The 23510-nt window shown below is 41.7% G+C and overlaps 4 protein-coding genes across 4 annotated transcripts in view; 1 reads left to right on the top strand and 3 right to left on the bottom strand.

Moving 5' to 3' along the window:
- Positions 1–2091, bottom strand: part of hs2st1a (heparan sulfate 2-O-sulfotransferase 1a) — a 31729-nt gene extending 29638 nt beyond the window's left edge. The window contains exons 1-2 of the mRNA XM_029453002.1: positions 1694–2091; positions 1404–1577 (exon numbers count right to left, since the gene is read on the bottom strand). Coding sequence (XP_029308862.1) covers positions 1404–1527 — 124 coding nt within the window. The 5' untranslated portion in view covers positions 1528–1577; positions 1694–2091. The remainder of the gene's footprint in view (positions 1–1403; positions 1578–1693) is intronic.
- Positions 2092–2422: 331 nt separating this feature from the next.
- On the top strand, positions 2423–9868 carry selenof (selenoprotein F). The gene is made up of 5 exons (XM_029453003.1): positions 2423–2569; positions 4594–4761; positions 7553–7616; positions 8471–8520; positions 8736–9868. Exons 1-5 carry the CDS (start codon positions 2522–2524, stop codon positions 8865–8867), a joined length of 462 nt encoding a protein of 153 aa, XP_029308863.1. The 5' UTR covers positions 2423–2521; the 3' UTR covers positions 8868–9868.
- Positions 9869–10803: 935 nt separating this feature from the next.
- Positions 10804–13831, bottom strand: cldn18 (claudin 18). The gene is made up of 5 exons (XM_029453988.1): positions 13490–13831; positions 12081–12245; positions 11677–11830; positions 11478–11591; positions 10804–11363 (listed from the first exon to the last, which is right to left on the bottom strand). Exons 1-5 carry the CDS (start codon positions 13707–13709, stop codon positions 11267–11269), a joined length of 750 nt encoding a protein of 249 aa, XP_029309848.1. The 5' UTR covers positions 13710–13831; the 3' UTR covers positions 10804–11266.
- Positions 13832–14848: 1017 nt separating this feature from the next.
- LOC115022746 (transcription factor Sox-14) lies at positions 14849–16597 on the bottom strand. Its single transcript, XM_029453828.1, has one exon. It carries the CDS (start codon positions 16494–16496, stop codon positions 15768–15770), a length of 729 nt encoding a protein of 242 aa, XP_029309688.1. The 5' UTR covers positions 16497–16597; the 3' UTR covers positions 14849–15767.
- Positions 16598–23510: the final 6913 nt, after the last annotated feature.

The raw sequence follows: 23510 nt of genomic DNA, 5'->3' as shown, positions 1-23510 counted from the left end.
ATAACATGGATTTAGTTCTAGTAAATAAAATAATAAATCGCAATTATTTGTATGACAATTAATCGTCAACTTACATTCATGATGGTGACAACCTCGTCTAATCATTCAGAATGACACTTGTGTGGGTGTGCAGGGCCTTTAAAACAAACAATAGTTCAAATGTAATAGGCCTTCTCACAGCAGACATGGGCACAGGTGTTAGTAATAAAACTAATGGTTTCTCTGTTCCATTAAGGGTCCCTGTAAGCCATCGGAATGAACAAGCAGCATGCACAATACAAGACCCTGGAAGTGCCTCAACTAAATGGAATTCACTGCAGCCATTTTTTAAAGTTGTTGATTATACCTGAGCTTTTCCTGCTATGACGTGTCAAAATGTCTGCCGTGAAAATGGTCTATTAGCTGCCTCTTTTCATGCCAGGCTCCCACTCATCAAAATGATACAAGAGGCTGTGTTTGAACCCCCGAGGTACGCTGGCTGCTCCCTCAGATTGTCTGCACTGCTCTGCTGTTCCTTAAAAAAAAATCCCCACAGTGGAGGCACCAGAGAGAAAATCCTGCAATGTCCCAGATCTTTATTGGGAGTGAGCCCCTGATGGGAGTGAGCAATGAGATTTGAACACAACACCAGTCACGTTTTAATCAGAGGAGAGAGTTTGGTAAATGGGCAGGAGAGGATTTGCAGCAGAGTAGCGTCCCCATGCATGCAGAATATCACTAAAACTTACTTTGAGCAAAAAGAGGTTTCCTGTTATTCCCAGAATCACCAGCTCCAATAGCATGTCCTGTACTTTCAAATGAGCTTTGGGTTTTTTGAGATTATTAGCATAAATGACAAACATCCTCCGAATGAAAGGATTTGCTTTATTTTTTATTTTTAATCATTATAACCTGAATATCATTGGGGTTTGGACTGCAGGTTGTACAAAATAAAGACAAAGACGTCATCTTGGGCTGTGATGGGAAATGTTCAATGTTTTCTGACATTGCATAAACCAAACGATTGATCACATCCAGAAAATAATTGTCAGATTAAAAGTGTACAAACACACTCACTGACACAGGGCAACAGGCTGAAGGTAGAAGCACCTCCTCAATCTGACACGGCATTGCACAGATTAGGATGTGAGGTAGACACTATCTGTAGGCATTAAATTACTACTAATACTCGGAATGACCATGCAAAGTTCAGCAGGACAGCTCCCAGATCATTTAACATGTTATGACTGTGTGCCATTGTCTGAACTGCTGCACTCTCAGCACACTGACCCAAATGCACAACAATGGTGATGCACATACATACAGTATATACAGTGACTCAAGAAGGAGACCTCACACCCAGCCTACGGTGTTGCTGGAGTGTTGTGACGGGATGGGATCGGGCTGCAGCCCCTTAAACTTACCGAGCTTCCCCCGGGACTCCTCCAGCTTCTGGATCTGGTTCTCCAGGAAGAACATGGCCACTGCGAACGCCAGCAGCGCCAGAAGCTGCATCTTGGGCGGCATCATGACTCTGAGCAGCCCCATCAAATCATCCAGAGAGGGATTGGGTCAGTCCATGCTCAGAGAAGGAGACACTGAAAACACACACACACAGCGACGACGGTGATTACAAAGCGGCTGAGTGTGTGAGCATGGCCCTCTCTCCCTCTGTTTGTGTGGATATCTCCCAGTGTTCAAATCCTCTGGTTACCTCAAATGCGATGTGTTCATGCTCGGCTTGGTTATTTCATCAATTCAGTTCCCAATAGCGGAGCGTCGTAAAGCTCTAGAGATGTCTCTCGGTTGAGGATTGGTCTCTCGGTTGAGGATTGGTCTCTCGGTTGAGGATTGGTCTCTCCGGGGTGTAGCGGTGGTACCAGCCGCTGTCGCCTGCGTCCCCCATGTAGCGCTGTCCTGTCCCGTGCAGTGTGTGTCCACCACCGCACCACGGACAGACTACTACCACTCAGGCCATTGGATGTACCAGCAGTCCACCACCGAGCTGAGGCTTTCTATTCGTCGACAGTCACCGCTTGTTCAAACCGGATTGGACAATTTTCACAAACTGACCTGAACACGGACAGCAGATGTCGCAGTTATTTTTGAACCATTATTACAGCACACAGGCGAAGAAGATATTTTGAGTCGGCCTTGGACTATGCCAGAACTAGAGAAAGATGAAATAAAACGACATTCTTCTAAATTGTTCAAATATTCATAGAAATAAGAGATGCAGGCTATGTGAACATTTTAAACGGCAGCTGAAAAGGTATGTATTTAATTTCTCGTATACAAAATAAGGTAATTCTTCTTTTTAAATCTATTTTTATTTTAATTACATATTTTAGCATATATTGTCTTTTTATTGTCTATGTTACTGTCTGTTGGCCCTTGTTTGAAGAAGATTTGAATGTGTTGCCTATTTTTGTCTTTTATTTAGCTCAAGTTTATCAGGCGCGGCGGGGCAGCCCTTCAGTACACAAAGGGGTCCTCAGTGTAGTTTATTCTTGTGGCTAACAAAGCAGCAGCAGACTCTAAAATGTCGGGAGAGGTGTATCTCCTGTGGCTTCTCTCGCTTTTACAAACGGTGAGTTCATTGCCACTGAAAATAAGTACTTGTCGCCGCTTCCAGTTGTTCTTTATAATGTTAGTTAGCATAGCTGACAACTGTCTAACGTTATGTTCAGTTTTGTTAGCCGCATCCTGCTGAGCCTGGAGCTTCAAAATGACGTGGCTTATCCTCAACCTCAGAGCCTCGATGGGGAAGCAAAGACTCTCCAGTCTCTATATTTATCAGCTAATTGTTAATTTAAGTAAATGTAATCAACTGTATATGTATTACCCGATTGGTTTGTCGAAACGAGTGTTTTTAAAGAGAAAGACAACACCACTTCCGGTGTTCTAAATGTACGTATCCCCGTCACAACGTCTGCAACTAGTCAAAATACTATTGGTATTATTATTCCCAACTGAAGTGACTACTGTATTGACAAGGAGTGGGTACATACGGGTTGCCGATCAGATAAAGTTACATAATAAGATGCATTCTTCCACCTGAGAAATGTGTCAAAGCGAGACCGTTCAGCGGGGTGGCGGGACATTGATACATGTTTAATTACAAGCAGGTTGGACTGCAGAGATTTTATAACTCTGAGACTGTGGGCCTCCCCTCAGACAAAGCTTTAACTTCTGGACTATTGTAATGCCATCTTCCCTGGCCTACCAAAAAGTTCATAGGAAAACTTCAGTTTGTTTCTAATGCCATACTGTAAAGCACTTTGAGCTGCATTTTATGTATGAAAGGTGCTATACAAATAAAGATGTTATTATTATTATTAAATGGGGGGACTTTTTTATGGGGTAATCAAACCAGAGAGGACACTGGTTTCCTGAAAGTGAAAACGGATTATGTTCCTAACTGCTCGTCTTTATTAGCTTGCCTGTCAAGTACTGATGAAACATCAGCTGAGTCCTGTTATTCAATATGCACTGGGACATTTTTTATGAAAGTTTTACATTTGTTCTTTAGCAGCAAAGAGGATGAGCACACCTTAGACTGAAACATCCGGTTAAGTAGCATCCCTGTTTACACACATTCCTACCAGACAAATCTCTTGTACCCAAGAATTAGGCTGCAATGGTTTATTATTATTATTATTATTATTATTATTATTATTATTAAAGGTCCACGTGTAGTATTTAGCAGAAATTGAATACAGTATTTATAATTATTATGTTTTCATTAGTATATAATCACCTGAAACCAAACATGGTTGTGTTTTCAATAGCTTAGTATGAGCCCTTCAAGTCTACATCTACCACTGAGTGGCTCATGATGCACCACCATGTTTCTACAGTATCTCAGAAAAGGACAAACAAACTGTCTCTAGAGATGGCCTTTTGCTCCTTTACGTTACCTGAAGGCCAACAAAGGTTCTCTACGTGCTAGGGATAATCCTTAAATATTTGAGTATTTATTTGGCCATTCAATCTAAGGAGCCTGATTCGTCTGTCAATCTCTCAGTTGAATCGTTGCAGTGGCAGAAAAATGTGTTTCTGAAACAAATGATCATTCCATTCAGGCTGCTGAAACTCAGATTTTACATGTCTTCTCCTAATAACTCATGATTTGGAGCCTATTTTGATATACCTAACAGCCCATTAATAAGAGAATCACCATGATAGAAGTTTCACTGTCCAAGTTTGCAGGACCATCAGAGCAGCATCTTGGCGATGGCCACAGAAATGATAAATGACAACATAATGCTAAGAATGTAGCACTATGAGAGAGCTAAACAAGTTTTGAATGTATTAACTATTCTCTGTAAAACTTGCTGGGGGAGGAATAGGAACAGCTGTTTGATAAGTCCCAAAGTTGAGACCTGCTGAATCACTATTTCTAAATTATCTAAAATACTCCACATGCTTAAATAAAAAACATTTGAGATGCAAACAGCTGTTTGGGGCTTGCAGCGCTCCCTCTCTCACTCTAACATAATGCTTTTAAAATAAAAAAATGCTCAAACATCTGCCTATGAGAAGTAAGCACTATTAAAACTTTGCCTTTTCTTTTTGCCTCTCTGACTCTTATCTGCTCCTTCCCCTCTCCAGCTGTCGGCGTACGGTGCCGATCTGTCGTCTGAGACATGCAGGGAGCTGGGCTTCTCCAGCAACCTGCTGTGCAGCTCTTGTGACCTGCTCGGGGAGTTCAGCCTCACCAAGCTCCAGCCCTACTGCCGGCAGTGTTGCCAGCAGGAGGCCCAGATGGAAGCGCGCAAGGTAAAGGGAAAACAGAGCTCCAGGGAAATCAATTAGCTGTCTAGATTCACAGCGAGGAGCGTGTCACAAAGACCTTTTTATAAATGCAGATTCAGTGAAAATGAAGGAAATGTAACCAGAAACAATGTTAACAATTGTGCATGCAGTAAAATAATCAAATGAAAGTTACTTATTATTGTCTGTGCTGCATGACTGAGACTTGAGAAACACATCGATAGTTGATTCATTTTGGGGTCTTGAGCTGATCTGTATCATGTCTCTAGTAGGGGTGTAACTAGGGGATAAGAAGTATATCAGCAGGGATAACTGATATTAAATAATGAAATATTGGGCACCTGGTAGCTCGACTGGTAGAGCGGGTGGCCCATGTAAATAGGTGGAGTCCACAGTGGCTCAGGTTCCAATCCGACTCGTGGCCCTTAGCTGCATAGCATCCCCTCCCTTCTCTCTACGGCTGGTCTATCAATTAAAGAAATGACATTCAAAAATCTGAAATATTTATCATGTTAATGATACACACGGGTGGCTCAGGTGTGTGTCTACTGATGAGCACCTTGTATGGAGCCTCTGACTCTGTATGTGTGTGAATGCTGACATGTGTTGTAAAGCGCTTTGAGTGATCGCAAAGATTGGAAAAGTGCGACATAAATGCAGTTCATTTACACATTGATAATATCGTGACAATAATCCAGCGCCTCTGAAATGATCAAATCACTTTTTGTAGTTAGTTAGATCTCCCTACACTTGTATCGTAAGTGTAATTTGCTAAAAAAACACCCACAATAAACAACGTTTAAGATTTGACTGATGGCATTATTTTCTATAGATGCTGCGATATCGTTATCATGAATTGTTTCGGCCACGATAATGGGGTATTGAAAATGTGATATGATGACAGCCCTAGTCTCTAGTCATTTACTGAGCTTCACAGACGACGGGCTCCTCAGTGGACAGGAGCACTCTGAGAACCTCCGTGTCAGGATGCGTCTCTTTCATTGACAGGATCACAACCTCCAGCATTTGAACTGCTACTAAAAACAACCTAGTTTTCGCCTCCCTGTCGCTGGCTCTGTTGACACTGTGCAGCTGTGCATCAGATCTGAGCTGCCGCACTCAACCTGTCAGTATCAGTAGTCGGACTCAATCCTTCGCTGATGTTCAGAGTGGAGGCTCCTTAACCCCAGCTTCACACTCCCCGCGGCGTCGATATCAAGTTTAGCAGTAACAACCTCTGAAGCTGGGGAGGAGGTGTTGCTATGTGCTCATTGCTCCCGTGATTACAACAAATTCAAAAGGAGACTCTGCCGGGCTCTTGACACGGAGCCCGGCAGACACGGAGTCACGGGATTGTGGAAAAACAATGTAATTCTTCTTTGATTAAGCAAAACCCCCGGTGAGTGTGTGGTATCCTAGCAACAGCACCTTGGGAAAGCGCAGTGCACACCTCATTACCTCTTGATGATAACTCTGTTTCAGACAGACACTTAGAGGAAAGATTACTCCTCTTCCTCCTCACAATTTGAGTGAAAATGTCACTTGGAAGAGCAATTGGCCGTCTCCAGCTGCACCACGAGGGTCCCCGTGGAAACGACAGTGTCACTAAGCACATTTTCTCCAGACGGCAACAATTATCTGCTGTAAGAATTCTGTCAGTCTCGCAATTGACATCAGTGCCGTGTCATTAAACCCTCTGAGAAATTGCTTATTTCGCAGCCTTGTCGATTAGTAAGATTCACTGAGCATGGCTGACATTTCTTTTACTCATTTTCAAATGTGTGCTTCTTTGCAGAGCAAACCTGCACATGGCAGCACCTCAGCCCCCTGGCTGCCCCCATACAGTGTTTCTCTGTAGGACATCTGCCGGGGATGTCACAAAGTATTGAGACTAACACGTTGTTGGTTTAGGTGTTTATGTCTGAGTATATTATCACCAGCATTATCCTTCAATCTTCAATCCAAGCAAAAATATAGTCTCACCAGTCAGGATGCTCACAGAATAATTCTGTGGTCTTTTGAAGAATTTCGGTGGAATGATCCAGAATAATCTCCGCTCAAGGACGAGAAAACATTTTTCAGTCTTCATTATGGTTTTAACTTCTAAACTTGCTGTAAAGGACGACCTGTTGATCTTTGATGAGCAGTTTTTTCTTGTTAACCTTTTAGTTGTATCTATTCAGCCTGTTTTTATTGACGGTACTATATCTATTCTAAATATCATGATTTAATGCTTTAGGCTGGAGTGTTGGAGTTGCATTACTTGTTTCCTAGTTTCCTGCTCTCAACAGTCGTGACTTGTCTCTGATCTGCCATGCGTGGTAAAATGAAAAGCAGGGAAATGTCATTTCAGCAGTGCTGGATTGTTTACAGGGAGGGACGGCGGAGGATCTTGGTTTTGCATGTGCAATTTAATTTGCTGTGTGAACCAGCCAACCAGGCCGTTTACCGCTCTCCTCCCTGAAACGCAGAGCATGGTCTTGAAAAACTGCTGTGACACTCCAATTTCATCTAACTCATTGTATATTGGTGCTGGAGGTTTGATTACAAGTGAGCCCTGCACAAACGGCCATCCATCAGCCCTGCTCCATATGCACAGCCTCACAGTTTAATGACCCCCAGGGAGTTGCCTGGACACGTTTATGAATCAGTCGGCCTCAATCAAATTTACTCCTCTAGGCCAGGCGTCCTGCCACCAGCTGGGCCACGAGCCCGCTTTGTCTCTGTGTGCATTGATGCGTCTGTGGGGGAAAACGCTCTCCATTGACTACCTGACATTGTGTCTCTCTGCACACAGCTCTATGCCGGGGCCATCCTCGAGGTGTGTGGATGAAAACTGGGGAGGTTCCCTCAAGTCCAAGGTAAGTTTTCCACCAGAACACGATCATTACACTGACATTAGTGCTGGGATATGATTCGGCTCGGTTTGTCTGTCGGCAGGATTAAGGTTACAATTTTCAGGAAACGTGGAAGGGTGTAGACTGGACCACACTACATGTTGTGGTGGCTCCGAATCACGGGGCGGATACATTAATTATGGTTCGCTTGCGTTAACATTGCGAGATGGGGCATTTGTGCTGGATCATGTGGTGTCAGAATAATTAGATCAACGTGTGAGCTCTGAGCAATAGACTACAACACATCTTCTTTGTAACGTCCATGTTTTCACATTAAGACTTTAAAGCTCATGAACACCCCAAAGTTGGAAGAACGACTTCCCAACTCGGGAAATGGGAACATCGGAGGAGCCTGTGGTCTGCGCTCAAAGTTCCATCTACTTTGTTTTTGACAGAAGTTTGTGCGTCGTGTGATTCTGTCTCGATCAATGTGTGAAATGTATCCTCTTGAAATCACTTTTTGCAGTAGGTGGTCTGAAATGCCGGAGGGCAAACGTGCTTTTGAAGTTTTTTTTTCATCCTGTGTGTTGAGAGGAGACCGCCCATCTCTGCTCTGTAACGTTCGGTTAAGTCGGGGTTGGGTTTCGTTGATGGAGTCGCTGCAGCTCGCCTGAGTATGGGGGAAGGCGTCTGTACCATATGGCTCCCGTTTGTTTACTTCAGCTGTAGATATCCTGTGTTCGCAGCTGTCTTCTCTGCTGTTAACGCCACATTCCCGGGAGGTTTTGCAGTTGTCACCAATTACAAACCTCCGTACTAAAATAGAAAGACTGATTGATTACCTGCCATTTGTCTCACCCGTGTTTCTATCTCCTCAGCTTTTGTCAGGAGTGACAAGCCAAAGATGTTCAAGGGTCTTCAGATCAAGGTAGGGATGATGGACTGTGTACCAGCATGACTATATAATCCCGCAATTACAATTGCATTAAGTTTCCTCTGGGGGGGAAATGCAATTTCATAGAGAAATCATGTCAATCGTATGACTCAAACATTTCTCAATGTTTTCCATTTGTATTTGGGCAAACCTGTCTTCCTAACACCCAACTTGGTTTTCTTTCTCTCTCACCTCCTCCCACACTGCAGTACGTCAGAGGCTCAGATCCTGTACTAAAGCTTTTGGACGATAACGGGAACATCGCTGAAGAACTCAGCATCCTCAAGTGGAACACAGACAGCGTGGAGGAGTTCCTGAGTGAGAAATTAGACCAGATATAGACAAATCTACTCAAAGAAATTGTTTTCATGTTTTTGTCCTTACCTAAAAGAGTCGATTCACCCAAATTACAACGCCTCTGATCGTACGTAGCCATGCAGATATTTTCTGTTTTATGTGCCTGAGATTTGTGTGTACACCTTCAGCTCGATGTTAGTTTGTGGTGCTCGCAGCACTGGAAAACAACTCGTCGTTCTAGAATCTGTTGTGGACAAACCATCTAACGTCAACCGTTTTCTACTGAGTAAATGGTCCCAATGAAAACTCATGTTTATTTTGGGAAGTTTTTTGCTGTAAATAAAAAAAAATCCAATGTTCTGAGCAGCGCACAAGAATAAATGCACTTGCATCCATTGTATTTAGGTTTTGACATAAATCTGAAGAGATGGAGCTCTTAAAACTTGAGCACAATAAACCAAAACTATCTGCATGGCCAGAGACGCTCGGGGCTGCTGAGAACATTTTTAATTAGTTAATTATTTGGATGAACCGACACAAAACTCGGCCTTGATAGATGGTAGTTAAATTACTATGACTGTTTTTGTGTGAAATGTGGTGTGGTGAAGATTTTACCAAATAACTTGCGATAGTGTGAAGAGACATAATTACAGAGCCCAGATGGGCAGCACACTCAGATTAATGGTGAAGACTACAGATTAATCGTGGCTCAACGTCAGTGAGAAACAACAATGCACATTCTGAACGGTTTTGTTGTCTGTCTGATATTCTTGTATGATTATTTTTTATAACGCTCAACATTGTGGCTGGTGGATTTGTAGCGAGAATGAATCCTAGTTGCTCTCCAAACGCAGATGTCTTTGCTGAAGCACACGTTGGTGACGGCCTCACAGTAAACCAGTGTTGGGATGTGAGCTCTGATGTATGTTTGTGCTTTTTTTCGGCATCTTCTGCTTTGAAGAGAAACTGGATTTATTTTGGATGCTTGTTTTTGAGCGAGTGAGGTGACTGTTTGAATATGCAACAATAAACAAGTCTCTGATGGTTCTGTCTATAGATTCTTTTTTTTTTTTTTTATGTAAATTGGGAATGGGACGATATGAAAGCGTAAGGTCAAGATTATCCTGGCCAAAAAATAATTGCTATTCAGAATATGCTTAAAACTCTTGACATTAATAAAATGTAAAGTCCAGGATGTTTTAAACAACTTGTTTTTATTGCACACACTGGTATCACAGGACTCATCCTTTCTAGTGAAAATCGAAACGATCTTAAATAAGGACATTATTATAAGGCCCCTCCTGTATAATAAAGATGACATTGTTTTAGTGTATTTCTTGCATGATAGTTTTTTTAAATCCGGTTCTATGTTTCACTTCTGAGTGAGACGGCTTTTTCAAATCACTCAAGTGAGAATATTCACGATTATTCCGATAATTTTAATTCACTCTGATCAATTTCTTGTGATGTTTTATCCCGATCCACGATTGTATCCTATATAGTCCAATCCCTAAATGTGAGTTTTTAATAACACAATAATCTTTGTTACTCCAGCAGAGATGATCTCTCTCCTCGTACTGGTTTAAACCACAGACATCAATTTGCTGACATCTAGTGGTCTGAAACGGTATTGCAACTCAGGCAGGTATTTCCTTTCTCTGAAAGGGAGAGGAACCATAAAAGCATATTTTCCACTGCAGGATGAACATACTGTGTACTGAAGGACACACTGGCCCGGAGCTCTAGCTTCTGCTGGTTTTCATCCAGCTACCAGTCTGTATAAGCAGAGCGCAGCAGTGTAACTCCTGGTTGTACTATAGTAGATCATTACTGCAGGTTGTCTACAGATAGAGGAGCAACGCTCAACCAAGAGCACAGATCTAACCCTTTCCTTTCTCACATAGGTCCTGCATAAATATAATATGATGTTCATAATCAGGAACGTTCTCAGAGCAATTCAAACCACGTATTTCACAAATCAGTGTTTTATTAACATAAAAATGAAATGATTTAACAAAACTCAAGTAAAAAATGACATAAAGCATTTACAAATATCTAGTAACCACGGTGATGCATGCATGTGAAAACCACATATTTTGGCAAGAATCAGACAAAAGATCCGCACAATTCAAACAGCTGTGATCTTTTTAACGCTCTGCAGATTCTTTAGTCGGATCCTTGCCTTTTAAACTTTTTGTTCCATCACTTATATTTGTTTTGTATATATACTACAACCTGTTAAAAACTGCATATTTCGCATCAAGAAAATGTATTAAACCTGTTTTACTGCTGTTACAATGTGAGACATTATTTAAAGTTAAGATGTACTTAATGTGTATATGAGGCAAGTGAAAAAGAAATATCCCACACAGCATGCTGCACGGGAACAGCTCGAACCACACGCCTTAGCAAACATATATTGTTGGTGCTGGAATGGTAGAAGTTACACATAATTCTGCACTTTCTTGTCGCCCTCTGAATGGTGATCACTCAGGTCACTCTTGTTGCGGGGCTGAGGTTTGTAAGCCACCCCCGGGTAACTGGAAAACAAGAGGCAAAAATAGTTGGAGATCGATACAGAACGTACATTTCAGTCCAAAACAGCTCCACGGGCACCAGTAGATTAGCAACTATAAATCTGTGCGGGCACTCACTGTGGTTTTTCATCTTTCACCATTCCCTTGAAAGCCAGTGACTTCAGGATGCCACCAATAACCAGGACCCCCCCTCCTATCCAACCTACAAACAGTGCAGGGCCAAATGTGTATCTGTGAAGACAAACAAGAAGTAATGTAGTCCAGCACGCAAATCATATGAAAACACAAGCAAAATAATCATCTATATATATCCTACCTGGGTATCCCTCCCATCCCTCCTCCCATCCCTCCTCCCATCCCTCCCCCCATCCCTCCCTGCATGTTGCCTCCATAGTTGGGGTAGGTGGACACCCTGAAACTGGCCACAATCTGATTGGCGTAGATAGAAGCTCCAGCGATGCCACACACACCTGAGAGAAGGTTGCAGAGGGGTATAGACAGGAAGTTAATAAGTGCAGTTTAAAGGAATACTTCACTCCTCAGAGAGATCTGTTGTAATCGATCAAAACATAAACGGCTTCTCGTCAGAAGTGTTTTAGGTAGTAGTTTTTTGAGTCTTCGTTCACCCTGGAGGCATGTGAGAAAAAGAATTCAAGGTAACACTCAGTTATTATTTCTTTAAGAAAGAAAACAACCCTCATATTTCTGTTGTAACCATACCGCCGATGATGAACATGATGCCAGCGGCGAGGCTCATCTTGGCCTTGGTGGTTTCTGCCATGCTGTTCATTGTGAGGCAGGTCAGGGAGAAAACGGATATCACCGCCCCGAGGACCCCCAGCACCACGCCCACTATCATCAGGGCTCGCACAGCCTGGAAAGTACCTAGTGGACAGAAAACACATATCAGATTGAGTGTGATATTTCAGAAATGACTAATTGTATCTTAATCTACCAAGAGGCTGTACAGCGCATAACAATATGCATCACAAGTGACATAAACCGTGCATCTGACAGGCTTTTGCAGAGAGACCTCATTGAAGACTGAAATCTCCAGTAATCTTCCAAAGGCTATGACGGTAACAGATGTATTTAATCTGATAATGCGAGCTGTATTCTCCCGCAGTAGGTGTGCTGTAGGAACCTGCCCTTTGCTTGTTGTTTGTTCTGTTTCTGATAACTGTGTTGACTAAGTCTCGGCCTGGCTGTCCATTATAGTGACCAGAATGCACTGGTGCTAATACAAACACTGATAGGAGGGGGTTCGACGCCGGAACAAGAGTTGGTATAAGGACAAAATAAATTGTTTTTAAATATAATCTGTCTAAAGAATAATATTAATTTACAGTAAATAGTTATAAGGAGAAGCGTTTTGCTTTTGGCTTCCCTTTATAGACTTATCTATTATTTATTTATTATTATTTATCCTTTTAGTACTTAATTCACTAAATGGTGGAGTGTTTTTATTTCTTTTATTAAACCACTGTATTCCTGGTTTCATCCCTCTCCATGTTGCATTTGAGTGACACTTTTAAACCCAAGAACCCATTATGCTTTATTTCCTTGTACTTCATTATTATAGTACAAGAACTTTGTTACAATGGTTGTGGCAGGTTCCTCATCTCATCATCCTTCTCATAATATTTTACAAATATGCAGCAGACAGGGCACAACATTAGCACCACCCTAATGCTGGTAAAACATGCGAGCTGCCACACAAGTCACACAAGACGATGCTCCGAGAGGCTGGTAACATTTGAACATTAACTAGCCATTTGGGAGGGGGGGAAAAAAGCAAATGTTGCCCCCTGGACGCACAGAGAGAAGGGTTGACCTTCTATGTCGCTTACACGTGTCATCATGGACCCCATGCGACCGAATGAGACTGGAAAATCCTTTTGAGAAGAACTAGTAAAGCCCTGTTGGAGTACAGCTTCCTCAAACGTAGTTACTCGCTGCATGTTGCTGTGATCAGGGAAAGCTCTGCAATGCTCTGAAGAGCAGGAATGGGACTATTTAATTTACTCAAAAGAAAAACCCATAAGGCTGTGGCCTTCACAGTGAAAGTGACTTATTCCAGACACAGTTTGTGTTTAGTTATTATTACAGTATGAAATAGAGAGTCCTACCTGAGAAGCCCAGGAGGCCATAGAGCGGGCGACACTCTGTCAATCCTGAGGAAGCCGTCTCACAGTCCTGCCACAGACCCTTGTAGGTGTAAACAGACGTCACCACTTCCCCCTGCCTGTCCTTCACACTCCAATTGTTCATGGCAGTAGCTGCGATGAGGGCTGTTGCCCCGAGCAAACCCAAAATGAATCCACCGTTCTGCAGAACTGAAGGCGCCATCGTCGTTTCCTCCTTCAGAAGTTACGGAAATACACTGGCAGGATGGTTTGTGCACTGTTTAAATAAATCAAGAACCTAATATTAAACTTTAGCTGCGAAGGTAAATGGTTTAAGTAACGGTGCCAATGGTGTGCGGGCAGAGAATGAAAATGGCCAAAGTGGCACTTTGTAGTGATGGGGTGGAGGCGGTTGGGTTTCAGCCAGTGGGTGATGCAGCAGCATGGGTTGGGCCACATTGTGCTGAGAGATGTGGACACAGTGGTGATAGGCGCACCTGGCACCTAAATGAGAACTAACTGTTTAAATGTAAACATGGCAAACTGAATCACTGGACTTTAGGTCAACCGCCAACACTCGGTCTGTGGGTTAATTGTGCAGTTTTCCATGTCGACACCCTCACACACTGAAAAAAGATGCAAGAAACATGTGAACACACAGAGACGACGCAGAACCAAATGTGTACATTTACTCAAGTACTGAGCTTCAGTACATTTTTGAAGTAATTGTACTTTACTTGAGTAGTTCTATTGTATGCTACTTTAAACTTCTACTCTACATTTCAGAGGGAAATATTATACTTTTTTTTTTGGACCCCTTTGTTTTATTTTTATTTTTTTGCTTCATGTATGACCTGTGAACACTTTCCTCTACAGGTAAGAGGAAATATTAAATCAAATCTGGCACTTTATCCTAAGAACTATGTAATTACGACGTCCCCGATTCATGTCCAGAGAAGGACATTTGTTGCATTTCTACCATGTGATATCTAATAAAGTCCCAAAGACCCTCTGGCCATGACCCAGACATCCTGATGCATCTGCGGTCAGGCCTTTCCTGGTAAATATTTCTACATCATAGATACTGGACGACAATTCTGAGTCGTCACATGGAGACTGGTCAGTGGTTTCAGCGTGAGGACTTCCTTCTTACTAAGTTTGAAACAAACAGTACCTCAAATGATTTCCATGATTCAACTTGGCACCTTATCACTTTGTCAACAACATGGGGAGGAGAGAAGTTTCTATTCTTCTCTTATCATAAGCCTCGCTCTCACAAACACACACACGGACACACAACGAAACTCATACAGCAGTCACCAAACAAGATGGGACAATAGAATTTAATTTAGTTATGTTCGTCAGTTCCATGGACTTCTGTTTTTTGCATTATACTAGTATCTGTTTGTCTTTTGTGTAAGTTTGTGTTGTTATCGGTCAGCTTGTTTAAATACGAGGTTGTCAGGAACATAAAAACACACTTCCCCCAATTAATATTACAGCAATAAGATGACATCCAACAAAAAAGAAATTACACTTTGATAATCAGTAGACGTTAATAAAATGTAAGGGAAAATGTGATGATGTGGATCATCCCAAATACAAACTATAATATCAACTTCACACCAACATTGTTCATTGAACAGCAAATCACTTAGTATCCAAAACTGGTGTAATTGCAAATGTTAAATCATTATTTACACAAGTTTATGAAAAGCTCCAAAGTAAAAACATGAAAAAGCAGACCTACAAACTGAGACAGATATACTGGACACATGTAACAGTGTATGAATCTAAAGTGTAGAAATGAGACTAAATGCCTTTTTAGGCCTGTGTCAATAAACCACTAAACCCACAGCAGCTTCATGTTTCTCTGACTGGCAGTAACATTAGTTCGCCTGTTGATTTCTTATCAATTATTTAGAAAGGTTATGCGTGGGCCTCGTGCATTTAATTTTAAACTGGTTTAAATTTATATTTTTGTCAAAAGGGTAATAATATAACATCTTTACCAAACCATTCCTCTGCATTTACATGGAATAACGCGTAATATGGAGACTTGTAGTGTGTTGTTGGTGCTCAGTATATGGTAGACAGCAATTTATGGCATTTTGAAATAATATCTGTGGAAACACTAGCCTATAATATTCAGTTTCGCTGTGATATGTGTAGGATGAAAACATGTATTGTAGCCAGTTATTTTTCTTTTGTCATATTACACGGGGAGGTCCTGTGTGCGCAAACTTTCCCCGTTATGACGGCGCGCGTCTTGGAGTGCCTGTCACACACTGGAGCTGGGTGAAGTATACGAGTCCATGCCGTTTTTGGTCATCCCTCCGGGGAAGAGAATATATGCCACCTGAGGCTGTAAACTGGCAGCAGACCAGGCGCTACAGTTACACGGCACCACGTATCCCGGGCCGGAGGGTGACGGGTGGCTGTGGGTGTGCTGTCCGTGGCAACCCAGACCCCCAATCCCTCCAGTCTGGTATCCAAACGTGTGCGCGCTGTAGGGCAGAGCGCCGGCGGCCAGAGCGTGCGGTATCTCCGCCATGCGCTGGACAGCTCCGGTGCTGAACTGCGCCACCGGCTCCAGCAGCGAGAAGGAAGAGGGGGAGGAGGAGACGGGAGCGAGGAAAGCTCTGGCTTTATCCCCGGGGACAAGAAAGGACTCCATGGAAAATCCCTTCAAATGCTCCGCTGTGTCCCCGAGTAAAGGCGGTAGCGGGAAAACGAAACGATCCCTCTTCAGGAGACTCTTGGGTTTGCGCCGGGGTCTGTACTTGTAGTCCGGGTGCTCCTTCATGTGCTGAGCCCGCAGCCTCTTGGCCTCGTCGATGTACGGACGTTTTTCGGTGTCGGAGAGCAGCTTCCACTCCGCGCCGAGTCTCTTACTGATCTCAGAGTTGTGCATCTTTGGGTTTTCCTGGGCCATTTTCCTCCTCTGGCCTCTGGACCACACCATGAAAGCATTCATGGGTCTTTTGATGTGATCTAAAGGTTTTGCCATCTCAGAAACTGGCACATCAATTATTTAAAAAAACACCCACACACACACACCCACACACACAGGTCCGTCTTTAACTTAAGTCACCTCTCCAACAAGCTCATGCTCCTCTCGTGCGTAAACGGAAAAGTGGTCAGTTAAGAAATATTTTCTCTGCCTCTTTGGTAAGAAAGTACTAGAAACTGTAATTCCAAATGGACTGAAGCATTTGCACAAAGTGTGACGGAAAAGTACATAAAGCGCAATGAATGGTAGCCACACAGGACCAAGTTGGAAGCTTGTTATGGATGATGCTGGGCATGTCAACCACTCATCACCACACCACTGTCACGGCGGCCAAGCCAATGGGAATGAGAGAGCGCACTGTAATCCCTTCACAAAAAAGTGACTGTACAACATTTCTGAGGGACTTCCTCCTTCTCCCTCTCTCCAAATATCTACTGAGGCAAGTGCAGGCAGGAAACCTGTGGTGCGAGTTATCTGCTGCATAGAAAACTAAAAGTAGAAGCTTTTGTAAAGTCTCTGGAGGTTGTGTTGCACCGCAGCTCCTCCTTGGTTGCTCATTTGCTCACTAATGAATGTCTATTCTAAAGTCATGAGTCCACAGCCCCCAAACATCCCCTAAAAGAAAGTCTCTACATGTAGTTATTACTTGGACTTCTTGGGCTGAATTTTCTGATTTTATTGCAAAAGAGCAATTCTTTAAAAACTACACTTTACTTGAGTTTAATCTACAACTACAGCAACCTAAAATAACTCACAGTTAGCACAGAGGTACATGGTTATTTCCAGGAAACTTCCAAGGAAATTACAGACCGAAAGATACGGTGTTGCTGCTTTATTTCCCAACATTAAGGTCTAAATATTGTTTGGTCTCCTGAGCGAGTTAATGTTGCAGCTCAGCCGAAGAGGAAGCCATTAATGTTTACATCTCGCTCTGTCACAAGTCTCTCGTCCATGAGTAGATGTACGCTATCTTCTGGGCGGTGATACGGTAGAAAGAATAGTTACTACATGAACCTGCTCACAACCAGCTCTGTGGATTATCTTGTGTAACCAGGTCATGGTTTCTGGAAAGAAACTTTGCTGTTGAGTTAAATGTATTTTTTGGCTCTTTGAGCTCCACAAGTAGAGAGCATCTAGTTCCATTATATTAGAGAGAAGATAGACCTCTACAGCTGATATCTCCAACACTCTGCAACTCACAGCACAACTATCTACATTAATAAATAGCTCTACAGGTAAGAGGGGAAATGTGTAGTTTTGATTATGAGATGAACTGTCCCTTTCATTTTTATAAGGTAACCCCCCAAAGTACTGAGGACATGACCCTACATATGAGCCTGCATTAGTGGGTGGAGACTCTACCTCGAACTTGCCTCCATCTTTGTTTCAAAATCACAATCTGTACTCTTACTTTTAAAACTCCAAACCGACACAATCACTCGTTTAAATTCTTTCCCATGATGGCGTACAGGTTTCTTATATATCAATATGTGTACAAGCGGCTCAGCTCTTCCTTCTCCATTCTCTACAAAATCAATATTAATCACAGCCATAATTCTCTGGCCCTGGGTGACTCATCGCTTGTTACAGTTTTCATAATTACTAAACCTTTTCTGATCAAATATGCGCTTTAGCCTCCTCATCTGTTATTGAAATGACATTGATGCAGAAAAGTCTGAGCAATAACTTATAAGTATATACAGCGCTATAGGAGTTTATAGGTAAAAACAGGGGATTACCGTATGGAGTATATACTCAGGAAGAAACTCAATACATTTCTAGATGTCTTAGTGGAAGCTTCCAAGCTGCCTCAGAGGCACCAAAATGGCTTCTGCAAAAAGGATTATTACCATGACAGAAGCATGATGTGTTTCCCCGTAGACAGACCTGTGGCGGTTAGTTGAAGGTTTAGGTTTTGGTAGCGGCGATAAACTTAGATATCAGGGTACCAGCGAGGAGGAGGCCTTTACTTCATTTACCTCCCACAATCAGAGCACCGCAGGCCTCTTCAAAGGCAAAAATAAATGGACATGAAAGATCCAGTGGTGGAGATGATAAGACATTTTTCAGAGAGCGTCTTTCTCTGGGATTCCTCGGAGCAGACGGGCTGGAGGGATAAAGTGATTGGCAGCAGGGGCCAGACGGTTGATCTGTCACCTCGTGGCTGTGCTGTTATCTACTGGGCTGTAGGTTCAGGCCTTCACACACAGGAGGCCCCCACCGCCACACAGAGACAATGATTACCTTCGCAGGGGAACCATGTTTTAGAGAGCTTTTCGACAGTGGGAAGAGAAGCAGTCCGAGAACAACAACATGAGAAGACCAGTGAGGAGAAATCTGTTTCTTGCTACTATCATCTATCAAGATTCAGTTTGACTCTGCTCAAAGCTTTCAGCTGCTTCAGTTGGGAAAACACAGAGAGTGTGTGTGTTTGTGTACTAGTCAGTGTTTGGTGTGACTTCTAAAGGGCAGCATTTCAACTCTGGAGAGATGAGGGGGAGAAAAAAAGGGTAATAAGAAAAACTGCCAGCAGCACAAAATGTCTGTCGTAATCCGGTTATCCCCGGGCTCTAAAGATACTGGTCCTCTCCTTAGGAGTCTATCTTTTCTTCTTATGTCAAAACTGTCCTCCATGCACTCAGGTGGATTAAGGAGTCACACTGTAGAAAGAAATTGACAGGTACAGAAAGACCTGGGGGTGAAAAGGGAATGAAAGACGACACAGAGAGGCAGGCCGGGCGCTCGGCCGGGGGAGGGTGCCAATGTCTGACGAGAAAAGAATCCATTAAGTCAACTTCATGCTGGAGACAAACCCCTGATGTTTCATACTAATTTGCTGTATTTATTAACTGAATAATTACTGTCAGAGCTGAAAATAATCTTCTTTCTTCCACTGAATGGCTCAAGAGTTTGACAACTATATTGTTCACTGATGCTGATGAAGCAGGAGAGTCCAATAATACGAGACCTGAACAAAAGGCTGTTCTTGAGAAGTGAAAATAAACCTCCTTTTATAATTGTGATTTGTTTTTAGGCACAAATGCCAAACATTACCAGGTTCAAGCTTCTCATCTTTAGGGAGTGCATTTACCCTCATTTCTGACGTTTCTTATGGACCAAACAAATCGATAAACGGTAAAAGCAATCAAAATAATTGCTTGTAGTATAATAGATTAATTGACGTTAAATGTAATTATTAGATGCAGTCCTAAAGCATTGTAATCATTATAATTTTCTTACATATTGACTATATTAAAGGGGAACAATACCTAAATTCAGAGTTCCCGTATGTTATCTGTAGACTTTAAACACTCCAGTTTTTGGATTTGGGAGAAAGTTGTTCATGTTTACTGATTTGAACTGACTGTCTTAGACAATAGGAATAACATGTATGAATTTTGAAAATGGGCGTAGTTCCCCTTTAAATGTACAATTTCAGTCAATAGCAATCCTGTACACATTTAGGGATCTATTAAATGATAAGGCCTTGTATATAACTTGTTGTTCACTTACACTTCCTTACATATCTTACTGTGTTGAATTGTGGGGGTCAACCTTTGAAACGACTATGAATTCAATCGTCTTGTTACAAAAGCGAGCTCTGAGTAATAATATAATAAGGCTGGTTAGTATACACAAATTGTAACAATGCCTGTTCGTTAGATGTTTTGTGTTGTGTTGGTACTTCCTGTTTTATTTTGTTAATTACCTGTTCTCTGTTGTTTCTACTTCCTGCCCTTGTGTCTCGTTCCCTCATTTAGTGTCTGTGTATATATCCCTGTCTGTCTCAGTGTTTGTGGGTTCATTGTTCATGTTACGTGTCTGTTATCAGCCCGCTCGTGTTCTGCTCGTACCCACCCCGTGTCTACCCCGTGTCTACCCCGTGTCTACCTGGTTTTATTTAAACTTGCTTTTTGTTATATCGTCTGCTGAACTGCTTTTGGGTCCTCTCCTACACCACATCGTGACAAATCCATTGTTTATAAAATCTCATTTTGAGAAATGTAATTATTTGGTATATTATAAAATAATGCAAATAATGTACAAAGTTGCTGCCAGACCGCGCACAAAATATTTGTTTCAATACATGAATGCAAATATATATATATATATATATATATATATATATATAAATAGTTTACATGTAATGAGCTAAACAATGGATTAAAGGAGATCTATTTCTATTGTTGGCATTAAATGATGGAACAATGTGTAACTCTCTTCTGGTTATCAGAAGGATGGTTTATAAAGCTATTTATTCGTTTGTGTGGATGATTTTTACTGTATCATTTTTAGGGTAGCTTAAATTGATCAAAATGAATAGACATATAAAAGCATTATGCTTGTGCCTTTTCAGTCATTACTCACACTCTTAGTTACTTTGTTTATATTGTCTTAACAGTTTATACTTGTGTATATTTGCATTACAGTATTACACTTTTATTTCATTAAAATGTGTCATTTGAATGCAATGATTTAAAATTTCACCTACACTGAGTGTACACTGGAATTACTATTACTATGTACTGTTACTATTATATGCTAGTGAGCTGGAGAATGGGTTTCCATCTGATTATGGAGAAAGTTCAGATGCACTCATACTTCAAATTTTGTCATTTCAGCTCCAAATAAATCCACTGAAATCCACAAACTACATGGAAGAGTAACAAGAGTTTCTGACACTTCTGAGCAGCCTATTAGGAAACATTTCAGGGGGAAAATCCCCAAGATTTCCAGTGCTCTGGGAGGGATTTCACTAAATCTTGTGCTTATTCTCATGATACTTAGGAAAAGTAAAGCGGTTTTAATAGCTTTCCCCCTGACACATTGATGCTGGAATATGCTTTGGCTCTGCGGCAGATAGCGTCAATCCCGAGAGGTTGAGAGGGGGTCTGCTGCCTGCCAGGACACTTTTCATAAGGCCCCATCTAAACTAAATTAATACATTTCCTCTAACATCTGAGGATAAACCTGAGGGCCACATTACTGTGGCAGCCCCTATCAGCCAGCTTGTAATACAACCGAGTCAGCAGTCAATGAGATACATTTGCAACCAGGCATTTGTCTGCGACTCAGCGCCACAGAGGCAGGAGATTTAAAATGTCCTGCAGTAAATTAAGTCCTGCTTGAAAAGTGAAAGGTGCCGGCTAAGCAGGCGGCTGCTTACTTTAAATGACAGACTGGTTAAGGGGGTGATGATGGTGTGGTGATGGGTGGAGGAGGAAACTGAACCAGGGGCTAGAAGGTTTTTTCTGATTACAGCTCAGTAAAAAATATATTAAAATAATTGCGACTGAAACAGTTCTCAGTCTCTCTCTGAAGTCATGACTCTGACATTTGGATTAAACGTGGTTTAAATACATGATCACATTCCTGTGTTGTTTCTACGCAACACAACTAACAGCATTGTAGACTGCAGTTTACACACTATTTAAGGCATAATATGTAACATTTCCGCACAAACAATTCTAAAAACGACAAGAGCTTTGTTAAATATTTATCCCAAATGTTTCCAACAAATTTCAAACTGAGAGAAATCTGTCATTTTAATCAAGGTGGCGAAGTATCTACTTTGTGCATGCGTCAGCGTTGAGGTTGTCAGCCAGGAGCCTTATTATCCAGTTTCCAGCCCCTTTTTTACCAGACACTACTTAGATTTTGGTCTCTTTTAACTTTATATTTTAACCACATTGAAGGACTTTAGTCATCGGACGTCTGAATCTTAAACTATCAGAGAAATAAGCCGAGCAAACATTCTTGGCAGCCGAACAGTGTCAGAGAAACACTGGTTTTTAGCGTGAAACTGATTATTTAGTGTTTCTACCGGTTTAATCCCCATGTACGTTTGTTTTGGAGAGGAGGAGTCCTCTGCAAATAATTCATCTGATGGTAAAAACGTCCTGAACGATGAACTGAAGGAATCCTAACCTGGAGAAGCTGACTGCAATGACAAACTCCCATGATCCCACGCTTCTCCGTCTTTTGTCTTTTGCTATTGTTTTGATTAAGCGGCAGTAAATGTGTTTTAAACTGTAGACAGTGACACTAAATCATCCGACTCAGAATCTGTGAATTTTCGGAGTGTAACAAGTCAAGCTCAGGAGAGAATGAACCACTTTGAATGATCTAGTTAAAAGAGCACCAATAATTAGGAAGCAGAGAAACTCAGCTCTCGGCCTGATCACCGGGGAGAAGTGATTTACTGTAATCAGTGAGACACTGAGGAAAACAATCCGACAACACCTTCAGGTATAAAGAGGACGACTTTAAGATTATAGTTATTAAAGGGAGGAATCAATTTGTTTGGTGTATATTCTTTGCTTGCTTTGCCCTTTAAACTATGCAACTATTTAATAAAACATTGTTGGATTGTAAGGCAATCACGTTTGGTTTGCAGTTTTAGCCCAAATCCTCCATGATTATTATCACTGATCTACAATACATTATTAAATGTTTTAATAAACATAAAGTATTTCTAAAAACAATAATAGGACAATAATCCTTTTCTCTTCTTTCCCTTTCTATCTTTTCTTCTAATTTATTGACTTATTAAATAAACAATATTTTCCCAAATGATAATGTAAATGTGAAAAAATAAAAAGTATAGTATTATTGAAATAAAAGCAGAGTATGTTGTCTATTCACAATCATGTCAACAGTTTTCGACAGAAAGTTTCTTGCTGTTGATTTTATAGTGTAGCTCAACAAATGAAAGGATACATGTGGCTGCCGAGAAAGTAGAAATAACACGAGGCGAGAAACGACGTGCTGGTATGGTCCTTTACCTTTATCTCCATTGCTTCCTCTCTCTGAGGAATGGGATTACTGTATCCATTTAAAAAAACTGGGAAATATTAGCAACTTCCATTCTCATTCATAGCAGAACAGAAACCCTTTGCCATATTAACAGGGCAAATAGGAATAGTCACTTAAAATATATAGAAACTCACTTCATAGTATGAAGCCACTCTGCAAATGACAGAGCATGTCGCCACTAAGAGGCTTATGGAA

Source organism: Cottoperca gobio, chromosome 17 (genome assembly GCF_900634415.1).
Source record: "Cottoperca gobio chromosome 17, fCotGob3.1, whole genome shotgun sequence".
In the NCBI taxonomy this organism is placed as follows: Eukaryota; Metazoa; Chordata; class Actinopteri; order Perciformes; family Bovichtidae; genus Cottoperca; species Cottoperca gobio.
Note: the sequence above shows the minus strand (reverse complement) of the source record. Positions and strands in the feature narration are given on the sequence as shown.